The sequence below is a fragment of the Clarias gariepinus genome, chromosome 13, assembly GCF_024256425.1.
Source record: "Clarias gariepinus isolate MV-2021 ecotype Netherlands chromosome 13, CGAR_prim_01v2, whole genome shotgun sequence".
NCBI lineage: Eukaryota > Metazoa > Chordata > Actinopteri > Siluriformes > Clariidae > Clarias > Clarias gariepinus.
Window position 1 is genome coordinate 20,248,789 of NC_071112.1, and position 21,297 is coordinate 20,270,085.

Genomic DNA, 21,297 nt, shown 5'->3' on the forward strand with positions numbered 1-21,297 from the left:
TAATCATCACTTGTAAGTAAAAGTGTGTTTTGTCTATAAATAATAAGAATAAATACATCAAGTGAGCAAAATTAACGTCATGTCTTTTTTTCCGTCAGCACACAGTAAAGAGTCAACTTTGACAAAAACTGCCGTACAGTGTGGGCCAAAAGTATTGAGACAAATGTAACATTCAATGTTTTAGTGACATTCTCAACTTCTTCTGTTAAATAATGGCAATCAAGATATAAGTTTTTTTTATGTACTGAAATTGCTGTTTGACAATCAGTATATACTGTATTATGACGGCCTTTATTCTTCAAAACCAGCTGGATCTGGCTGGGCATAGAGTCAATAAGATGTGTGCGGTACTCTGGGGTCACTTTCTCACTCCATGCTTGCTTGATTTGCTTCCTGAACATCATGTACAGTAGGTGGTTTCTTAACTTGCTCCTGGCTTCTTCAAAATTGCCCATCAATTTTCTATCGGGTTTAGGTCTGGAGATGACCCAGGATATGGCTTCAGAAGTTGAATACCACTGTCGCATTGCCAGTGTTTTACTAGGTTTTCTAGTTAATTAGCACAACTTTCAGCCATAGGCTAGAACTAATTAGTGACATTACCTGTTGCGTGCACAAGAGCTATAATATTTGCTGTCTTAATACTTTTGGCCACCAGTATATACTCATACTGGAGTATTTGGGGAACATCTCAAAGTTTTTACTTCTGTTATATGACAGTACTTTTCATGATTTTGTCCAACTGCAACCTCGCTCTTATAGTTAAAAAGACACACAAAAAAAATCTGTCCTAAAGATTCTCACATGGTGAAAAACGTATGGACCATTATCAATCAATAGCTGACACCTTTCATAAATGTTCAATAGACAATTTCTAACAGGAAGCTTGGTTATGGGGGCATGTCCCTACTGCTTTTCTGATGACCTAAAATTGTATTAATATTAATTGCTTTACATTTATATCATGCACAATTTCCATTAGTTATACAAAGCCTTTATTCTTTCATGTTTCTACTGGATAAGAAAAAAATCTATTGTTGTTAGTTTATGGTACAGTATTAAACAAGTCGCAATAATTGGTTATTGATATAAAAGTCACAGTCAGCTGTCCTGAGCAAATAGACCAGGAATTATAATCGTCTTGCTAACATTAGCACTGAACAAACAAAAATAGAGTAGAATAGTAGCTAGTATTCTTACTTAACATACAGTAGCTTACAACTGTTACCACATAGCTTGAATTTTTTTTTGTGACAGTGCATGCTTTTTGAGAGATTTTGTGCTATTTATGTTTTTTATGACATGGATCATTTTGACTGGTCTAGTTCTTCTTTCCCGTTTGTCAAACAACAGCATTGGTTTGCTAGTCTGTCTTATCCAGCTTCAAATCCTATCTGTGTGCCTAAAGCCTACAGCTACTGTAGTTACCATGACAATTAATTATTTTCTAATGACTGATTGAACTTTCTTTACAGTCCGGATTAATTATGCAATTGATATACATGTAATTTCTATCTATCTATCTATCTATCTATCTATCTATCTATCTATCTATCTATCTAGTATGGGTCATTACAGTATAATATGACTTATCACCATAAATATGTAATAAATAAATAAATTTCAGAAAGATCCTTCTGGGATAGGAAATGCAATAGAAATTATTATTATTGTGAATAAGATTCAAAAATACACAGTCTTTTGCCACTGTCAGTTAGTTCTTTGTTATCAATAATTGTTATCGTTAGTTTTTATTGGTAGGTTTAAAGTGGTGTTTTTTTCAATTTTCTTTGAATATCCTCTTTAAATAATTAAGTTCTGTTGCTTACTCTCCCAGTGTAATATTGGCCTGATAACCCATGAGAGTGGCTTTATTGTATCTTACTTTTTCTATCTTACTGCATGTATTAGTGATAGAAGGAACCCAGTGCTGCAATACTTTAAAACACTTAATTATTTCTATGCAATCCTTAAAGATTTATCAGTTTCAATCTCAGCTGATCCATCAGTTCATTTTTACTGATGCACTACGAATTAAAAACTGTTGTAGGAGGTATGGCCAATCTATTCTATCTAAGGTATGCATTACCTATGAATACAGTATTATTGTATAGCAAAAAGAACTGTTTTGGCGTGGGGGTGCACACGGTTGCGTACCAATTAACTAATACATTCTTGAATTAATTTTTACTTGTAAAAGCGTTACTTTGTCATACCTTTTTACTTTGTGTACAGCCATGTATCATTTAACTAGAAATTTTCAAATTTTCGACTTTTAACATTTCTTTTAGGATTCCTGACAATAATCTTCACAATAACATGCAGAATTCCTTACTTAATTTTTGGTGGAAAACAGTAGTTAAATACATTTTAGGTTAAAATACATTTTAGGTAAAAATACAAAAATATTTCTATAAACAAAGTATTTTCTACCAGAGACCCTACTATAAAACAGTCCAGTTTTTTAAAAGACCTCTGCATTACATTTTAAAAATAACTTGTCACAAATTATTTGTCACTGTGCTTAAAGGGAACATACATTTTTTCCACACAGGAGATTTCACTGTGTAAAGGATATGCAATATAAATTGTTTTCAGTGTATTTCATCATTTGTTATGTTCAGTTTCTTTTCCCATTTTACTCTTCCAGCTAGCATAATGCAAAGCCCCTACAGTGTTTCTTGCCATCAGTATTTACTTCACATTTACTTAACATTATTTCACTTCTTTCAGATTGTCAGATCCTGTCAAGTACAAATCTAGTTTTTAGGTCTTAAGGCATTCTTGTGCCATCTCTTCCCCAGGTAAGTAATATACTGTACATGTACTCAGACTTTCACATAATATAAAAGCAAACATGATTGACCTAGCCTGGCTGCCGTCTTTTATTGCTCCATGGGCCAGTTCTCATGATCACGTGGTGTAGGTGCTTTCAGCAGTGGACAGTGGTCAGCATGGGCACTTTGACTTGCCTGTCTCTATGCAGTCCTGTACACCTTTCTGTCATAACCAGCATACCAAGGACCCTTGACCACCCATAACCCTGTTCCTAGTCTACTACTCTAGTTTTCCTTTTGGTAGGTCCCAACCCCTGCAGACCTGGAACACACCACAAAACCTGCTGTTATGGAGTTGCTCTCATCTAGTTACACACACGCTATGGAACACCAACTAGCCTAATCTGCATCCCTTTGGACTGTGGGAGGAAACCGGAGGACGTCGAGGAAACCCACCAAGCACTGGGAGAACATGCAAATTCCACGCACACAGACACAAGGTGGGACTCGAACCCTCACCCACCCCTGAGGTGCGAGGACACAAACTCCATGGCAAAAAAAATATATAGCAACGCTTTAAAAGAAATGCAACTATAAGCAGGGGCTGTGTGTCGCTCTGCTGCCCTCTGCTGGTCGTCAAGGGAGCTGCTGAAGCTTGGAGCTGCGCGCGCGGGCGCTCGCGCGCTCTCTCTCTCTCTCTCTCGCTCGCGCGCGCGGGCGCTTGCTCTCTCTCTCTCTCACACACACACACATACACACACACTGACACAGTGGGCGACTTCTCTCTTCTCACTACTGCAGTTCGTTAACACTGAGTCAAACGGAGCGCTGAGCACGACACTCGCGGGATGACGGAGAGCCGCACAGCAGCGAAGTGCCGCGCGAACACCGGATTATGATGAAGAAGGAGACGGAGGCGAGCCTGTGACATGTCAGGAGCGCGTTTTTCATCTCCGCAAGCCGAGAGCGTTTCTCCCTGTGCTCCGATGCTGATGCTGGTAGCGCAACCTGCGTGATTTCCTGCTGGTAAGACGATACGCGAACAGAGGCCGAGGCTCGAACGCTCTGACGCTCTGCTGTGCCACACAGGTTACAATGACACCGCTTCCAAAACGCGCTTCATGTTTCCAGTAAATAGGATCAAAGTGAATTTTGTGACACGGTCGCGTCGTCACCGTGGAGAATTGTGTGTGTTTTCATGCTGTCATGGCTCACACTGAGTGGAAGGAAGGAAGGATGGATGGATGGAGTCTCTCCTCTCCTCCTCTCTCCTCTCCTCCTCTCCTCTCGCTCAGCCACGCTGGCTCACGTCAAAGCGCGATGTCATTGCCTCGGATCGAGGTGCGGTTGTTTCATCCGCCTGTTTTTTTTTTTTTTTTTTTGTATATTATTATTATTTCATTATTATTTTTTAAATCGTGGACAGCGTTTTAGTGAAGGCTCCAGCGCGTTATTACGAGGGCGCAGTGAATTATGATCATGCACAAGTCGTTATGCGGTAATGATCTCAGTGTGTAATTCACACTCAGGTATGACATAATGCTGTGAGACACAGCTCCTATTCGCTGCGCCTGAGAGTGCACTGGTTCAATGAACACCATCACTCTGCTCTTTTGAACTGTGCATTTAATGTACTAACAGCAATAATAATAATAATAATAATAATAATAATAGTAGATTACTAAGGTTGCCTGGCATTTTCATGGTTAGGGGTTTAAATCTCATCACCAGTCTGTATGCATGTTTTTCCCTGGCTTTAGGGGTTTCACAGCCCAAAGACATGCACTGGTGATTCCATGTTGATAGTGGTGTATAATTGTGGTTGAGTGTTTTCTTGTGCCCTGTGCTGCTGGGTTGGCAACCCATCCAGGCAGGGTATCCCCTACCTTGTGTCCCGACTTCCCTGGCACAGGCTCCAGGACTATTATATATTTTGAGTAATTCTGTTTGTGGTTTAAATATGAAATAAAATTGATAATGTAGAAAACAAGTAGTTTATTTAAACCTTGTGTTTTCGTGGAGTTTCCTCACATAAAAACAAGACATGCATTGTAGTCTCACTGACGTTTCCGAATTACTCATAGTGTTTAAGTGTGTGTGCTTGTGTCATACACTGGGTTGGCATCCCATCCGGGGTGTCCCCTGCTGTGTCCCCTGTGTTCCCTGGGATAGGCTCCAGGCCCCCGCAACCATACACAGGATAAGCGGTATGGAAAATATTCGAATGTCAAGAACATGCCGGTAGATGACGTGTGTGTGAGTGTGTGAGCATGCATGGTGCCATATGATGGACTGATGGCCCATTCTCGGAATGTTGCTATTTAGGGTTCCCAGGACAGGGCTTGGATCCGCTGTGACCCTGACCAGGATAAAGTGGTTGCATAAATGAATGATTAAAAGAATTAATATTAATAAATGGATGGATGGATGGATAGATGGATAAATAATAATGCATTCATTTGTTTCTTCAGTCTAGGGCTTTATATATCAATTTACAGATTAAATGCATTGAAATAAAATCTGAATTAAACTTTAATTAGATGCAGTTAGATGGGTCCCTAACGTTTCAGCTTATTATTTAATGATGCAACACATATTATTGAGCAATTGTTTATTCAGTAACTACAGAGAAATGAGAACAAACATCTACAGTACATAGGACAAAGAAGAGATGGGGGGAAAAGTTGGTTTCAGCTACATTTTGCGATTCTTTCATGTGGCAATTCATGCATCACGACACTGACTCTAAAATCGATAATTTCATATGTTTGCATTTGAGGTGATTAAATGGTGCTATTGCTGTATTTCCCTACATGGGTGTGCATAATGTCGCATAATCCCTGGTTATTCACATCCTGAGTAAAAAGAGTGATTAGTTTAAGTCTATAACTTTTCCCGTTTGAACAAATGTCTATTAATGTTTTTTTTTTCTTTCTAAGAAATACTGAAGCTTGTGGATCTTTTTAATTCCAGAGCTTGGGGTCATAGCAACTAAAAGCAATTACAAACATGTCAAAAACTAAATCTCATCCAGGCCCAACATGCTGAGAGGCTTTAAAAAAGCTTTTTTTCCTCAGAGCAATTCATAATTTTTGGCTTTTACACTGACTGAAGGATCCACACAATGTTTCCTGCCTGTCGTTAAAGGGTATCTTGGCAGCCTTTGTATAATTATACCAAAGGATGCTGCCTTTGCAGATAACAGCTTGTACACTGGATCATTATTTGTACATTATTATGAAAGTGCTAAAAGAAAGTATAATTGACAAAGGCTTTACTATCATTGCATAATGAGATGAGACAAACATACCTCATGTATAACCTCTTTTCAGTTGAATTCTAATATATATATTTTATTTTACAGGAACTTCCTAATTTTGCTTCCTTTTAGCAGAGATTCAGCCCCCCTAACAGGTGACGAGAGTATTATTTACTTCATGCATTATTTTATGCTTCATTATGATTTTATTATGACTATAAGTTTACAGCCTTAGTCTGCAATTAATCTGCATTTAGAAACAGAACTATTTTACTACTGCAACAAAAGTTTATTAATCATTACAAAGAACTCTTGGTGCTGCATTTACAGGAAATATGTATCTAATTAAAAGACACAAATACTTTTTATTCTGTAATGTCAGTGAAATTTAGCAAAATCTAGCATTTCTATACGAAAAAAAAAATATATAAGAATCACAACTTGACATTAGTATTTGCTCGTAGAACAAAAGTTGCTAAGAAACATGGTGTGTTTGTGCTATTTAGAATGATTGAGGAGGCCAGCAAGAGTGGCAAGGCCACAGTGGAGAAGAGGCAGCTCTTCATGGAAATGAGTAAGTTAAAAGTCGTTATACAATCCTTTGCCACACGTTCACACACACATGCACACAAATAAACACACATAATGTACATATACTGACGCAGGCTAAACAGGCCAATTCATTTTATACATCGTGTTCTTTAAAGAAAAAATAGGAATCTCTAAAACATGAGCTCACTAGCGTATTTAGTTGGAATGCCCACACCAAGTATTACACACTCATCCAGTCAGTCACAATGCAAAAAATAATGAAGATATAATGAGCTTCACATTATACTTAAAAGTAGGAAAAATATAACTACAACTTTGGTCACATGGTTGTTGAGGGCAGACGAACTGGTTTCAGAAACTGTTTGATCGCTTAACAGTTAACTAGATTTAAACTAGTTGACTTCCTAGCTTCCTAGTACTAAAGCTTTCAAGTTAAATAGGAAAGAAGTAGCAGCAGTTCTGCAAGCTGAAATGCCTTAATCATGACTTTGGATCATGGACAATCACACTGCTTTATATATATATAAACCTATCAGTTTACAATGACATTTTATACAGTTTGTAAATCCTGTGTAATTGATATGTTTTTTTTATATAATTCAATGTTAATACTATTTTATTTATTAGCTTTTGTAAATTTGTAATCCTAAATTTAATTAAAAATTTCTTTCATTCTATAACTTAATTGCAATCTCTAGTGAAACTTTTTTTTTATTATAGTTAAATCTTCATATTCTATTCTATCATTACATTTTAGGTCACAAGCATTTGTATATGTTGTATTTCACTTTCGTATAATATTGTGTATAGTTTATGCATAAGGCTGATATAAATTTGTAGAGAATAGCTAGACTGGTTCGAGCGGACAGAAGGACCACAGAATCCATTTACAACTCTTTACGAGTCTTATGAGCAAAAATGTATCCCAAAATGACGTTATCGAAATACCTTAAAATGTTTATTTGTGATTTTACGCATTGTGCTACTTCCATTTGGTATACAGGCGTTCCTATTAAACTAGCCACCGAGTGACAGAAGTGTGTCAGAAGTATATGCGATTAATTCAGATACAAATTAAAGAATATAAACCCACATAAAAGAGAAAAAGCATACTTAAAGAACTAATGCATTATCAATTATATGATTTCCTGTGCTGTTATCAGGAGCCCAAAACTTTGATGTTATCCGTCTATCAACATATAGGACAGCGTGCAAGCTACGATTTGTTCAAAAAAGATGCAACCGTAAGTTGTATTTTCATTATTCTTAGCCAGATACTAATATGTCTTGTTTGTTTTTAAAAAGCTGAAATGCTGATGTAATTATGTCCTGGCTATGTGTGCTAAAACAGAAGTCTTACTGTATTATCCACAATAAAATTTAATGGTCACTAATGCACACATTTTCTCTTTGGGTTTTTCTCCACCGTTTCCCTTTTACAGTTCACCTGGTGGATGTGTGGAACATGATAGAGGCGTTTCGTGACAACGGGCTCAGTACTCTGGACCACAACGCCGAGATTAATGTGTCGCGGTTGGAGACCATCCTCTCGTCTATCTTCTACCAGCTAAACAAGCGCCTCCCTACGACACACCAGATTAACGTGGAGCAGTCCATTGGCCTGCTACTCAACTTTATGGTTGCCACCTACGACAGGTGCGAGATAGCATGTGGTAACTCGGCTGAACCATCAAATTGCACAAAACAAATGAAGCAAGGGAGGCAATAGGAGTCTTATTTTTCTATTTCATTTGATTATAATTTTTAATGGACATTTAAGCGTACTTCACCAGTAAATTATTAAACACAGGCAACTGACACTGCAGTGCAGTCTCTTGTCCTACAGCTCACAATGTAGCACTACTGATCAAGTCAAATTATATGGCATCATATTAGTGCCTCTTTACTGAAAATGAATTTAAAAAAATAATAATTTTAAACCCTGTCTCGCTCCACCAAGATCTCTTGCACAGCCTCCTGACAGTGCACTACAAAACTTGAAAAATATTTTTTTGGCAGAGCACACATTTAAATTATCCTACACTAAATCAAATTTTTTTTGTGAACACCCCATTTTTTTTTTTAAATCTGTTACATCCAAACACCAGGAAAAATACTCTAATTTAAGCTTCAAATCAGATTCACAGCTCATATTGGTGATCTGAATTATTTATGTCGTCATTATTTTTTTTATTTATTTCTATTTTATTTTAAATAAATTATATGTATTTTGTGGTGTAGTGTTTAGCACTGTGTCCTCACACGTCCAAGGTTTAGGGTTCAATTCCTGACTCGGGTCTGTGTGTATGGAGTTTGCATGTGCTCCCCATGCTTGGTGGGTTTCCTCCAGGTAGTCCAGTTTCCACCCAAATTCCAAATTTCTTGTAGGACTGGCATCCTATCCAGGCTATACCCTGCCCCATGCTTTAAGTCCTTTAGGTTAAGCAGTGTACAGAATAAGTGAGTGTATTTATTTATTTATTTTATGCTACAAATGTTTATATATTAGTTTAGATATGATAATTAATTAAAAATATATTAATGTTTTTTTTTTTTTACAATCAATAGATGGGTAATGATTACATGGGGTAAGCCTGTTTGGCATGGAGACTCGCCCCTGTAGGTCCCCCTAACGCTGACCTTGAGATTACATAACATATATTAAGACATTTTTTATTCCAACACCAAAATAGGAATTTAATAAAAAAAAAAGTCTTTTTTAAAATTTCCTATCTTAAATTTTAATATTTCTATAGCTATTAGTTGCCTAATGGCATTTAGACATGCTGAAAAATAAAAAGTAACAAACTTTTCTTTTCCTTTTTGCTGGACTGGTTCCATTAAGGATACCCAAGGGACTCCTAGAAAAATTTATATAATATACCTTTAACATATTTATAACACATTTTACTCATGGACATGAGTGGTCATTAGTGTACAGTTCAGTACCTTTAAAGCTGTAGAAAAAAATAATGTGAAGGTACAACAGATAGCTAGTACCTTTAATAATATAACCCTGGTGGCAAGGAAATGTACATTCTGATTCCTTTATTTTAGAGATCGTAGACACACCTGTTGTTTTAAATTCTATAAACTTAACTATCATACGTTATTACCAGCTATATAGTGCAAACTAATCAGACCAGTAATTGGTTGTCTTTTTTGTTACATTCAAAATCTAGCATAGTTTATATTAAAGCATGTTTCCCAATAAAGTCTTATGACCGTGAGTGCATAACTAAATAAGTAAATACATTCCTAATAAGGTAGAGAATCACATTTAATGTATTTTTAACAGCTTTTACATCTCATGTAGTTTACTATATATATTATCTTCAAATAATTGATTATTTCAGTAAAATTCCATGTTATAAGGCAATATTATATTGTATATTGTATTGTAAAAGGCAAACTATCATAACTGATTGAATTTAAAACCTGGAATATATTAATTAGGGTTCTCTATTATGGTGGTATAATGGTTAGTATTGTAGCCTTGCCCTCCCAGACTTGACTTTTCATTCCCGCCTTGGGTCAGTGTGTGTGAGTTGGCATGTTCTCTCAGTGCTTGCTGGGTTTCCCCTGAGTATTCTGGTTTCCTCCCATAGTCCAAAGACGTGCAGGCTCCCTGGCATTTTCAAATACCCCGTAGTGTGTGAGTGTGTGTGAGCTTGTGTGCCCTACAATGGACTGGCACCCTGTCCTGGGTGTACCCTGCTTCATGCCCAAGTCCATTAGGACAGGCTCCAGGCCTCCTGTGACCCTGTATAGGCTAAGCCGTATAGAGAGAAAGAGAGAGAGAGAGAGAGAGTGGCTCTCCATTTCTAGTGATTTAAAGCTATGCATAAATGACCCGAAGTGTGACACAGCTTTCTAAACTATGTGTTTGTGTGCAGTGAAGGCCATGGAAAGCTCACAGTTTTTGCCATGAAGTCAATGCTGGCGACCATGTGTGGAGGGAAAATTGTTGATAAATTACGCTGTAAGTACTATGCTCTAACATTTTCTATTTGTTAAGTAACAGTGTCGTATATAGAGTTAATATGTAGTATGTCCACTACTGTGTATTTATAAGAGTAATTTCATTCCATGTCCGCATTCTGTCCAGCATTACTTTGTGGAACTGGAATTGTTTATTATTGCATGACATTCACATCATCCTAATTTTCAGCACACTAGTGAAAGTTTGCTGCCCTCTTGTGTATTTTTCTTTAAATACATTATTATTAGACATTTAAAATATTCCCTAACTCAGTAGTACGCTTTCATACTCTAATAATGACAATAAACACTAATCAGTATAATTTAAGAGCAGTTGTTCTTTTACTTTTTGTCCCTTCATCAGCATGTTGTTTTGAATCATCTTCTAGGCAGTTACATTAACTGAACACCATGTGGTGCTGTTTCCTTATATGTTTGATCAAACTGTATTATATTTCATATAATACCCCGATGTGCTCTTAACGTGACAGACTCATCTACTCGTATTCCTGTTATAAACAGTGGCAGATCCCTCTGCTCTCTCCTCTCAGATATTTTTTCTCAGATATCGGACTCCAGCGGCATGATGGTGTTTGCTAAGTTTGACCAATTTCTCCGCGAGGTCTTGAAGCTGCCTACGGCTGTGTTCGAGGGTCCTTCATTCGGTTACACGGAGCACTCAGTGAGAACATGTTTTCCTCAGCAGGTGAGAGCACATCACCTTACATGTTCCCTAGTGGATCAAGCTTCTATACAGGTGTTGCAGCTCATAGGTTGTCTTTGAGTGTCTGACCTTTGTTTTGCCAGAAGAAGATATTGTTAAACACCTTCTTGGACATCATGATGGCCGATCCTCCCCCGCAGTGCCTCGTTTGGCTACCTCTCATGCATCGACTGGCCAATGTAGAGAATGGTAAATATGTGGTATTTCTACACACATAAACTAAACAACACCGTAAAGCTCTGATCAGTGAGAAGATGTGAGTGGTAATGCTCAAAGATCTGACTCAATAATGGATTTTCTTTCCTTTTATTCTGTTCTAGTCTTCCATCCGGTGGAATGCTCCTACTGCCGGAGCGAGAGCATGATGGGATTTCGCTACAGATGTCAGCAATGCCACGGCTACCAGCTTTGCCAGAACTGCTTCTGGCGCGGCCATGCCAACGGTCCCCATAGTAACCAGCACCAGATGAAGGAGCACTCCTCGTGGGTATGCAGAGCTCCCCAGGGCTGTCTATAACGCATGCCCTTCTATAACACAAGCAGCTACTGTATAAACATATCACTAGTAATAATATAAACTATAGTTGTGTGATTAGGCACAGAGTGATAAATGAATCCAGGCAAGCTTTCTCCAAAATGTGTTGTCATTTTTTATTGTTATTGTTATTAATACGATTTTAAATCTGTGTATCTGTGTATTGTTAATCACTGTTTTGACAATTAAAGTGTGAGGGGAAAATAAAAGGGCTCCCTAAATCCAAATTTAACTCCCACCACAATGATTGTGTTAATCCGGGGTCCTGTTGAATCAAAAAATACTTTTCATAAAAAGGACTTGCAAAATGTACCCACAAGTAAAATTTATGTGATGTTAATTATTGTTTGGTTACGCTGACAAATCAACCCTTGCCCTGGACCACAACAGATTGTCTACTGACAAGTAGATTGTATCTAAGACAAAAATCTTCCCAACGACAAAACTTCCCTTCATTTTTTTTCCAGCAGGAACATTTCCTCTTCGCCCTGTAGCTGTTCATGTCTAGGGCAAGGAGTGTAATTTGTATTCAGACAGCATCAGTGTGTCTAGCTTTGTCTTTGTGTCTGTGCCTTTCACAGAAATCCCCAGCCAAGAAGCTGAGCCATGCCATCAGCAAGTCTCTGGGTTGTGTGCCAATAGGAGAACCCCCGCACCCTGTGTACCCCGAGGCATCCGAGAGACCACAAGACCTGGCACATCCGACGTAAGTACTAGAATGGTACGGTCTTTTTGCGGCAGCAATATACTGTACCTTGATGCCAAACCACAACACCCAGGATTCCATTTAATAGGATTTCAAAATTACAGAAAACCAAAAAAGAAACAATGTCATTCTAACAAGCTCAGCGCCAATGGTGCTATGATTTCCAAGGGCTTTGGTTGCTGTGTCAACTTTATACCACAAATGTCTGTAGAATGAATGTAAATTAATAGTAATAGCCCAGAACTGTAGGCGCAGTGTGAAGTTAATGAACAATACTTATCAGCCGTCAGATTCCTTGTAAATTGGAACCTAATAGCCGCGTTCTAATATGTAATGGTTCTTTTTGTCCACATGCTGCTAATGTACATACAATACATAAGAAATTCGCTTCAGATGTTTTCTATTTGGAGTACTATGTACATAGTGGTTATACAGGTATTATAAACCTATCAAGTACTTGATTTATACAGTATTTGTATGCAAATACTCAAAAGCAGTCATTTTTTTGCAGCCCTGTTGCAACCCGCTGTTCTGCAGACCTTTATTTTACGAGATCCTGAATTGTAAATCTTTGCATTTTAATGCAAATACAGTATTCAAATGACTACTAATGCATGCCATTGACCAGGATGGTGGCTTTCTTGTTGGTAGTTTGACGCAATGGTCATGTTTGTCCACTAGAGGGCGTTTTAATTCATTTTTACCTGAAGAGCTGAAGCAAAGATGCAGGTCATTTTTTTTTTGCAGGACAGGTGCATTTTCTCTTCAAATGTCAACCATTGGTCAAAAGACTGATAACTGCCCCTACCAGTATGTTCGAAAAGATGCATTTAGCATTGTTTATCATGGCTAAGTGATACACCGTTCATGGGTGCTTATGGAATGATACACATGTGCTGGACTTTAACTAGCGTCAAGTCAATGTTAGACAGACACAGAAATACCTACATGTAAGTGTTGGATTTTAAATACAATGTTACAAGTAGATGTTTTGTCACAAATAAAATAACTTTGCTCTTAAAAGTTTGCAGTAAATTTGCTGCTCAATACTGTGCAAAAGTCTTGAGGGACCCTTTCTTCAGAATTTGCTTCAAAGAGCCTGACTTTTGGTCTTGAGGAATAGTTTTTCAAGCTTCCTGAAGAACTTTTTTGGCTCTCATTTTGGCAAGTTTTTTCCGTCGCTCAGTCAAGCATGAATTAGTCAAGCATAAAAAAAAATCTAACTTAAGGCAACAGGTAACTTAAGAAACAGGTGATGACAGATGATCAGGCTGATGATTAGTATACTGGTGATTCTGAATGCTGAACAGATGAGAGGGGAAATGAGGTTGCACCTGAGGTTGTTACATAATTCGCTTTTTTAGGTACTTTGCAGCCTGTCGCAGTAAATCATTTGTTCGAACTTCTTTAATTTAATCTACATCATGTACAGTAATTCGTTTTAAAATGAACAAATGAGGGATCGCTCAAGACTTTTGTACAGTAGTTTAAAAAATTTCCATCCTGTGTTGGCTTTTTCTAAAGCAAATCACTTCTTTTGGGAAGGGACATATTTCATTATTTACATGTTACAAAGTTTAAACAGAACTATAACTGTTTCAATATTCATGGTTTGTAAAATGTAAAAAAAAAAACCTAAAATTTATAAAATAATAATGTTTAACATGTAAACAGCAGACATTCTTTTTGCTGATTAAAAAGCCAGGAAAAAACACAGACCTGATGAGAGCCCTCATTAAACAAAGGACAGATGTGTGACTATTTAATAAACTGCACAGCAATTACAGTTTTTTTCCCCAGGCTATATTAGTAAACGACCCTTATAAATATCCTTGTACTGCAAAAGTATTAATATCAAATGATTTATGTGTGTATTTTAGTTTTTATACCTTAAAAATGACATTAAACAAGTAGTTTTATATATTATACCAGCTTAGTAATTCAATTTACTAATGCATCCCAGAAGATCTAGATATGTGCTGTGACAGAACTTTTAGACTTTCAGAATTGGGAAGAAACCCCATGCACAATCAAATATTTATTGACCTTTATTTATACAGGGCTAGTTTTAGAAGCCTTCTTTTATTTTCTCTCTTTTTTGTTTTTGGAACTGACAGCGATTGTTGATTAAATCTGTCATGGGGGAAAAAAGTAATTTCTAAAAAGGCTGGGAGGAAAAAAATAGTATGCATAACACAAATGGTGGCACAGTGGCTTAGTGGTTTGCACTGTCTTGCATCTTTATGTCCTGGGTTCGATTCCTATCTGTGTACATGTTCATGAGTTTGCATGTTCTCCCCGGGCTTGGTGGGTTTCCTGCCACAGTCCAAATACATGCTAATTGGTGTTCCCAAATTGCCTGTAGTGTGTTATGGTTGACCGGAGGTCCTACCACGGTCGTACAAGATGAGAATAAATACAGTGGTCACCATTGGCCTCCACAGTTGGACTACAAAGCTTCCTAGATGGATGGATAAAATTAATGAATAAATCACTTTCTTTTTTATTTTACTGCTCAGTAACTTGCTGCTTATTGATCTGGTTTTATTTACCGACACACAAACTCCAATATTTGTTTTGAATATAAAACATCACAGTTTACCAGATATTACAGATGTGGTTTTGTGCCTCATTTTTAAAATAACAGTCAGAGTTAATTAAAAGATTTTCAGTTGACCTTCAGGAAAAGAGCATATTTAGTATGGTGTAAGAGAGTATCTTTTTCCAATGCTGTTGACCTTTTGCATGTGACGTCACACTCTATCCAGAAGCAAACTATTATATTGACAGGTAATTTGTCTGTGGTTTTGCTGAATGACACAGATAACAGTTATTAAAATGTACAATGGCAGACAGTTGTTGTGCATGGGGATGCCACAACAGTAGACTGTCAGATTAATCAGATTTTTACTTCTTGTGGTTATGATCCACCCAGTTGTTTGTCCTGGTCAAAGATATGCCCCTGTTGGTGGTCACAGGCACTTAGTGGGCTGTCGTTATGTTTTCAATGGTGTTAGTATGTGTCTCATTAAGCAAAGTACTCGGTTGGGATTTAATAAATATTTAAAATTAAACCACTGTTTCCTTAGAGGTAGAATAAATAATCACACATGCTAAACAGCTAATCACACCAGTATAGCGGCACATGTAGTGACCCCATTCACTTGTCAATCAGACAGCACAGATGGCAGAGTGACAAATGGATGGCAAGGACGGGAGAAAAATGTATCATAACCTGACACATTTAAATACCAGAAGGTAAATTGTGCTGTTTTTTTGTTTTACTAAATGAGGGTTTATCATTAAATCCTACCTAATAAATGTAAATATATATCCATAATGTAAATCTGCCAGTATACTGTCCTCGAAAGTGTTGTAAAGAACAGCTGGAACCTGATAAAAAAAATGGGTAATATCTTTCGTCATGTGTTCAGCAAAATCTGTAGGGGTAAATTTAGCGAGTGGCAAAACTAAATGGATGACAAAATGGCAGATGTTTTGATTGTGGATCGTTTGACTGCACAAAGAGCACAAAATACACAGTTATAAACACTGGTAACAAGCCGCGTTTTAAAGGGCAAAAAGACTGGGCAGTTTGTTAGAAAATCACAGTGGCAGTGTTTGTGCAAAATAATCTATACATATATACAGTCGCGCTTATGATGTGAAATGTAGGGATTAATAAAAATTTTAAATTTATACTTCGTTATTTATAGCCTGGTATCTCTCTTTGCTCCTGCGCATGAACTGGCCACTTTTTTTCTCCACCTGCATGAAAATGAAAAATGCATGCTTCCGAGACCTTTAGTCCTCATGCACGCTCACGACACAGTATTGCTGTTTTCAGCATCAAAATATTGCCAGGTGTGGCTATTCTCCCTGACTCCATGTCATCATAGGGCATAACAAATACCCATATTATGTTTCTATATTGGTATACTCGATCCCTGTGAATCCCTGTGCATGCACATATTCTATATATGAAGAACACTTGATATTTAATGGCATTGAACATTCCATCCACACCAGCAAATAATTACCTGTAATATTTCTATAGAAGTCCGACATGGTGCAGTGGACAGCATTCTCGTGGCTCCACAATGTGTACAGTTTAAGTATATTCATGATCGACTCCAGTCTTTTATTTTGTATATTGAGAGCACTACCAAGCTTGTGTTATAAAATATTTAAAAACATATTCATTTGTTTCCTGGCTGTGTTGTGTAATAAGTGTGCATTATAGTAGACTAAACTGAAGGATGTATTACTGTATGTATGCAGCTCGTTTGTCTAATTTCTGATTAAATTGTGGGATATTTTATGCCGGATTGGTGTTTAAGGATATACTGCTTTCTTTTTGCTGCAGAGCTTCTCTTGTCAGTAAATGAACACCATGAATAATGATCAAACATTATTATTCTTTTGGATCAGATTTAAGTTGTGATGTTAGGCTTAGTAAAAGATAGGACATGAGAAAATAAAAGACATAGACTGTTGCAACCAGATCCTAGAAAGGTTTATGAAAACATGATCTGATCCTAAAATTTGTATTGTATTGACTACATCTTGTATCTTAGGATGGATTTGCTGTCTTTTTTTTGGTGTCTTGTACAGTATCTCGATTATTATATATTTTTTTTTATTAAGCATCCAGTTTTGATTTTTATTCATTCAATCAATTAGTCGGAATTCTTGTTCTTAGAAATCCTATTTTCTGGCCATTACTTTAATACAAATATCAGTGTCCGTAACCATGCACCTAAGGCAAAAACAAGTTGAGTCGAGGAGATGATGTTCATTATGCCCTTGTACACCCACTCTGTAATGACCATCTGCAGCTCCTCGGGGAACTCCTACGTCAGTGTAAACAGTGTCTCGCTTCCTGTTGTGTCTTCACACAGTGTCATCATTGACCTCAGGACAACATGATCTTCATAATCGCACAGTCATGAGTGCCTTCTGAATCAGCCATCAGGCAGAATCTGATCCAAGAAAGGGTGTGGGCGAAGTGCATGTCTTAACTGATTAGTGTAGGTTCTTGTTATTTGGAGTGGCATAAGTGAATTATGCATGTCTGGTTTGTTTAGCTGTGTTTTGATGTTTGATTGTGTATCAAGACATCGATTTTCTTTTAAATTTTCTCAAGACAGCCTTATTACATCTATTTGCAACTTGAAATGGAATATTAGTACTGTTTAATTTAATAGAACATGCACAGATGATTTTTTCAGTGATGTTACTACTGGACAAGTCAGTGCATGCTAAATCTACGAGCATGTGGCATGGTGCCACAGTGGGTAACATTCCTAGGTTTAGGTATGCAGTTTGACAGTCCAGGTTGCTGTGTGTTAGTGTTTATTTTGGGTTCTTAAGTACTCTGCACTTCCAATAGATCAGATGGCTACTTTACACAACCCAAAGGTATGAATTTGTGTACTCATGGTGCCCTTTCATGGATTTTCATCTCATCTCAGGTGTATTTCTGGCTTATGCTTGTTATTCTTGGGATAATAACCACAACCCTGTCCTGGACAAAGCACTTACTGAAGATAAATGCATGTGTATAAATAGCAACACACTGTTTCTACTATATAAAGTAGATTGTTCCTGGTAAAGGCGGAACAATGGCTTAGTAGTTAGCACTGTTGGCTCGCACCTCCAGGGTCTGGGTTTGACTTCCGCCTTGGGTCTGTGTGCATGGAGTTTACATGTTCTTCACATGCTTGGTGGGGTTTCTCCAGGTACACCGGTTTTCTCCATAGTCCAAAGACATGCCGATTACGCTAATTGGCGTTTCCAAGTTGTCCTAAGTCTCCTGGGAGAGGCTCTAGACCCCCGCAACACTGTATACAGGATAAGGCACTATAGATAGCAAGTAAGTGCATGAGTCCTGGTAAAGAAATTACCCTTAAAATTCATGTAATTTTATAGTATTTAAGCGATTTATCTGGCCTAATGGCCTTGAAAATACTGTCACCTTTAAGCTAGTGCACCAAAATTTGTGTTGGGTAAACATCTGCATATTTTGTCAGGTAATTTCGCTGAAGTGCAGTTATGACGACGCTGAGTTTGCTCAGAGGTGAAATGCTGAACACACTGCTTGCGTCAATCTTTATTTTTAATGAGGATGTTTCCACTTCATATTTCCCCAGTTCTATCAGGCAGCACTCACTTCAAGATAATTACTCACGAACCAAGAGAAACACCTTTTGATATTGTGCCTGTGACCTCATAAAAAAAAAGAAGAAGCTTAGAATTATTCTGGCTTGCCCTCTTTCAAGGGCAGACATCTTACAGTCTAGAAATCAAATACGCTACATGTGAGTGACTCGGTTATATTTGACCAGCATAGAAAAATGTGAACCATTTAAAAATATGAATAGAACTAATCTGGCTTGTGCAGGCTTGATGGTTAATCATCCATTCATGACAACAGATTGCAGCTGCATTGATTGTACACGGAGGATTTAGCCTTTTTGCTCCGTGGAGCAGTTTCATTGACCACATAACTCCACCATATGGCCCTGTTGGACAGTAAAAACATTCACTTTAATGAAGCGCTCTGGGAGATTCTTCATTCAGCTTGGCTTCCCACTACACTTTGGGGAAAAGACTTTGTATTGTAGACAGGAGACCTAGTTAAAGGTATGCAGTGAAAGAGTGTTCACTTCATCATCAGGCCATGGTGAGATTGGATCCTTGTCCTCCGGAGCAGCATGAGCAGCGTCTCAGAGAGAGAACAATTAGCGTGGGTTAGCGTTTACCACCAAATAGTGAAGAGTTGGAAGTGGAACAGTATATGAGTGAAATTCACTGGTAAGTACGAATAAAAAAGATTCCTGATCTTGACTGACAGAACTGGAACCCAATGTGGTCTTCTGCTGTCGTAGCCCATAAGCCCAAATGTCATATCTTATGCGCACTGAAGTGCTTTTCTAAACCCGAGAATGGTTATTTCCTTCCTATCAGTACGAGGCAGTCTTACCGTGCCTGTTTGACTGATCTAATCAACAAGGTGTTCCACCTGCTGCTTACTGTTTGTTTTCACACCATGCTATGTAAACTGTAAAAACAGTCGTGCTTCTCAAGGAGATAAACAGTTTTGGAAATAATCAAGCCTGCTGGCTTCAATAACCGTGCCATTTCCCCCCCGTTCTGTGAACATTAAATAAAGCTCTTGACCTGTATCTGCATGATTTATGCAGCGCTGTGGGCATATGATTGACTGGTGTGTGTGTGTGTGTGTGTTTGCACACATGTGCATTTGTATTCATAAACCACGATTCAGATTCGGGCAGACAAAATGGGAAAGACAGTTGCATAGAGAGTGGGTTTAAAAGAGAGAGAGAGAGAGAGAGAGAGAGAACACGCATCTGGATCGTCATTGGATCACGTGACTGCCAGGTTTCCTTGGAGACAGCAGCAATGTTGTGCATTCAGATGCTAGTTCAGTTGAGCGGAGGGCAGGACAGAAGTGGCAGCTGGCTCTTGGATGTGTTTGAACGAACAGGTGCTCCGTACGCTACGCAAGGTGAGTTATTCTATGCAAACCTCTTTATTTGTCATTTTGCCCTTGAATGTTGTGTTGAACAGTGCAATAATAGTAGAGTTGAGCTTGTTTCTGAAGGTAGTTACACACAGTGTTCTGATTTTTGCTACCAAGTCCGGCACCAGCCACCTAAATCAAGTCATGGCACATGGTGCTCTTTCTCTCTTCTCCTTTGTACTGCTATGCGAAAAACTGAGTGAACACACACGTGGGTTGGTGAGAGTTAGAGATGAGAGAGAGAGAGAGAGAGAGAGAGAAGGAGCACATATGGGGGAAAGCAAGCCTGAAGCAAAAGGCACAGCTTGAACTGAGAAAAGTGTCAAAGAGAAGTTTGGACTTACTTAGTCAAGGTGACATTGGTGAAAGTGATGTCTCCCGGCTGTGACGGCTCTGGAGCAGGGGTGTGTCCTGGGGTCAAGGCTCTGAGACACTGCTAAGAAAGTCGTGAATTGATGCACGAACACTCCCAAGCTGGTACTTTTAAGCTGTTCGTTTTTTGTTTACTTTTGAGCATCCTTTTATGCTCCAAAGTGATGACCACACACTACAGTAGGGGCTCCAGGGGCGCTGTATCATGGCTGACCCTTTCTAACAAGCTGGAATATGCAAAGGAAAGCACTTTACTGCATGTGTATATGTGACAATAAAAGTTTTTTTCTATTCTCTCATTTCTATATATATATATATATATATGATATGCAGTTAATATGATGTCTCTAGAACTCACCTATTAGGAATAGAGAAAGAAGGAGCAATGTTGCTGGAAGGATGTACTTGCTTCCTCGTGTGTCAGGTGTGTGTGTGTGTTTGTGCGTGTGTGTGTGTGTTTGTGCGTGCAGTCTAAGAAGCATTTGGGTTCAATCCATAATACAGTTTATCCCCTGCTTTCTGCAATGTCACCTCCGCCTCTCTCCTCTCTTCTCTTTTTTTTATTATTTCTTTTTTTCTCAAACTCCAGCTCTAATTAGAATAGCTACAGACTCTTTTCTCTCCGTGTTAACTGTTAATTAGTTTTGGGCAAATAGCATTAAATGACAACGTCACTGTCTTGAAGGCAATCACAATGAGGATGCTTTTACATGTGGCTTGTTCCAACAGCACAGGATAGAGCACTTTCGATTGCTCATCCTCTGAAAGCTCACTGTGGGTGTTTTCTGCTTGAGTGCCACCCCCCATTCCCGAAACCACACACACACACACACACACACACACAC

General features: G+C 38.1%; 1 protein-coding gene across 3 annotated transcripts in view; it reads left to right on the forward strand.

The window, feature by feature from the left end:
• The first annotated feature begins 3,539 nt into the window (after positions 1–3,539).
• The window catches only part of dtnbb (dystrobrevin, beta b), a 32,382-nt gene continuing 14,624 nt past the window's right edge, over positions 3,540–21,297 (forward strand). For 2 of the 3 annotated variants that reach the window (XM_053510175.1, XM_053510177.1), the window contains exons 1-10: positions 3,540–3,803; positions 6,142–6,191; positions 6,543–6,610; positions 7,752–7,832; positions 8,031–8,244; positions 10,485–10,570; positions 11,121–11,275; positions 11,377–11,482; positions 11,614–11,780; positions 12,410–12,534. In XM_053510175.1, the coding sequence (XP_053366150.1) occupies positions 6,544–6,610; positions 7,752–7,832; positions 8,031–8,244; positions 10,485–10,570; positions 11,121–11,275; positions 11,377–11,482; positions 11,614–11,780; positions 12,410–12,534 (1,001 nt within the window). In that variant the 5' untranslated portion in view covers positions 3,540–3,803; positions 6,142–6,191; position 6,543. The remainder of the gene's footprint in view (positions 3,804–6,141; positions 6,192–6,542; positions 6,611–7,751; positions 7,833–8,030; positions 8,245–10,484; positions 10,571–11,120; positions 11,276–11,376; positions 11,483–11,613; positions 11,781–12,409; positions 12,535–21,297) is intronic. The other variant, XM_053510176.1, reaches the window with a different exon arrangement.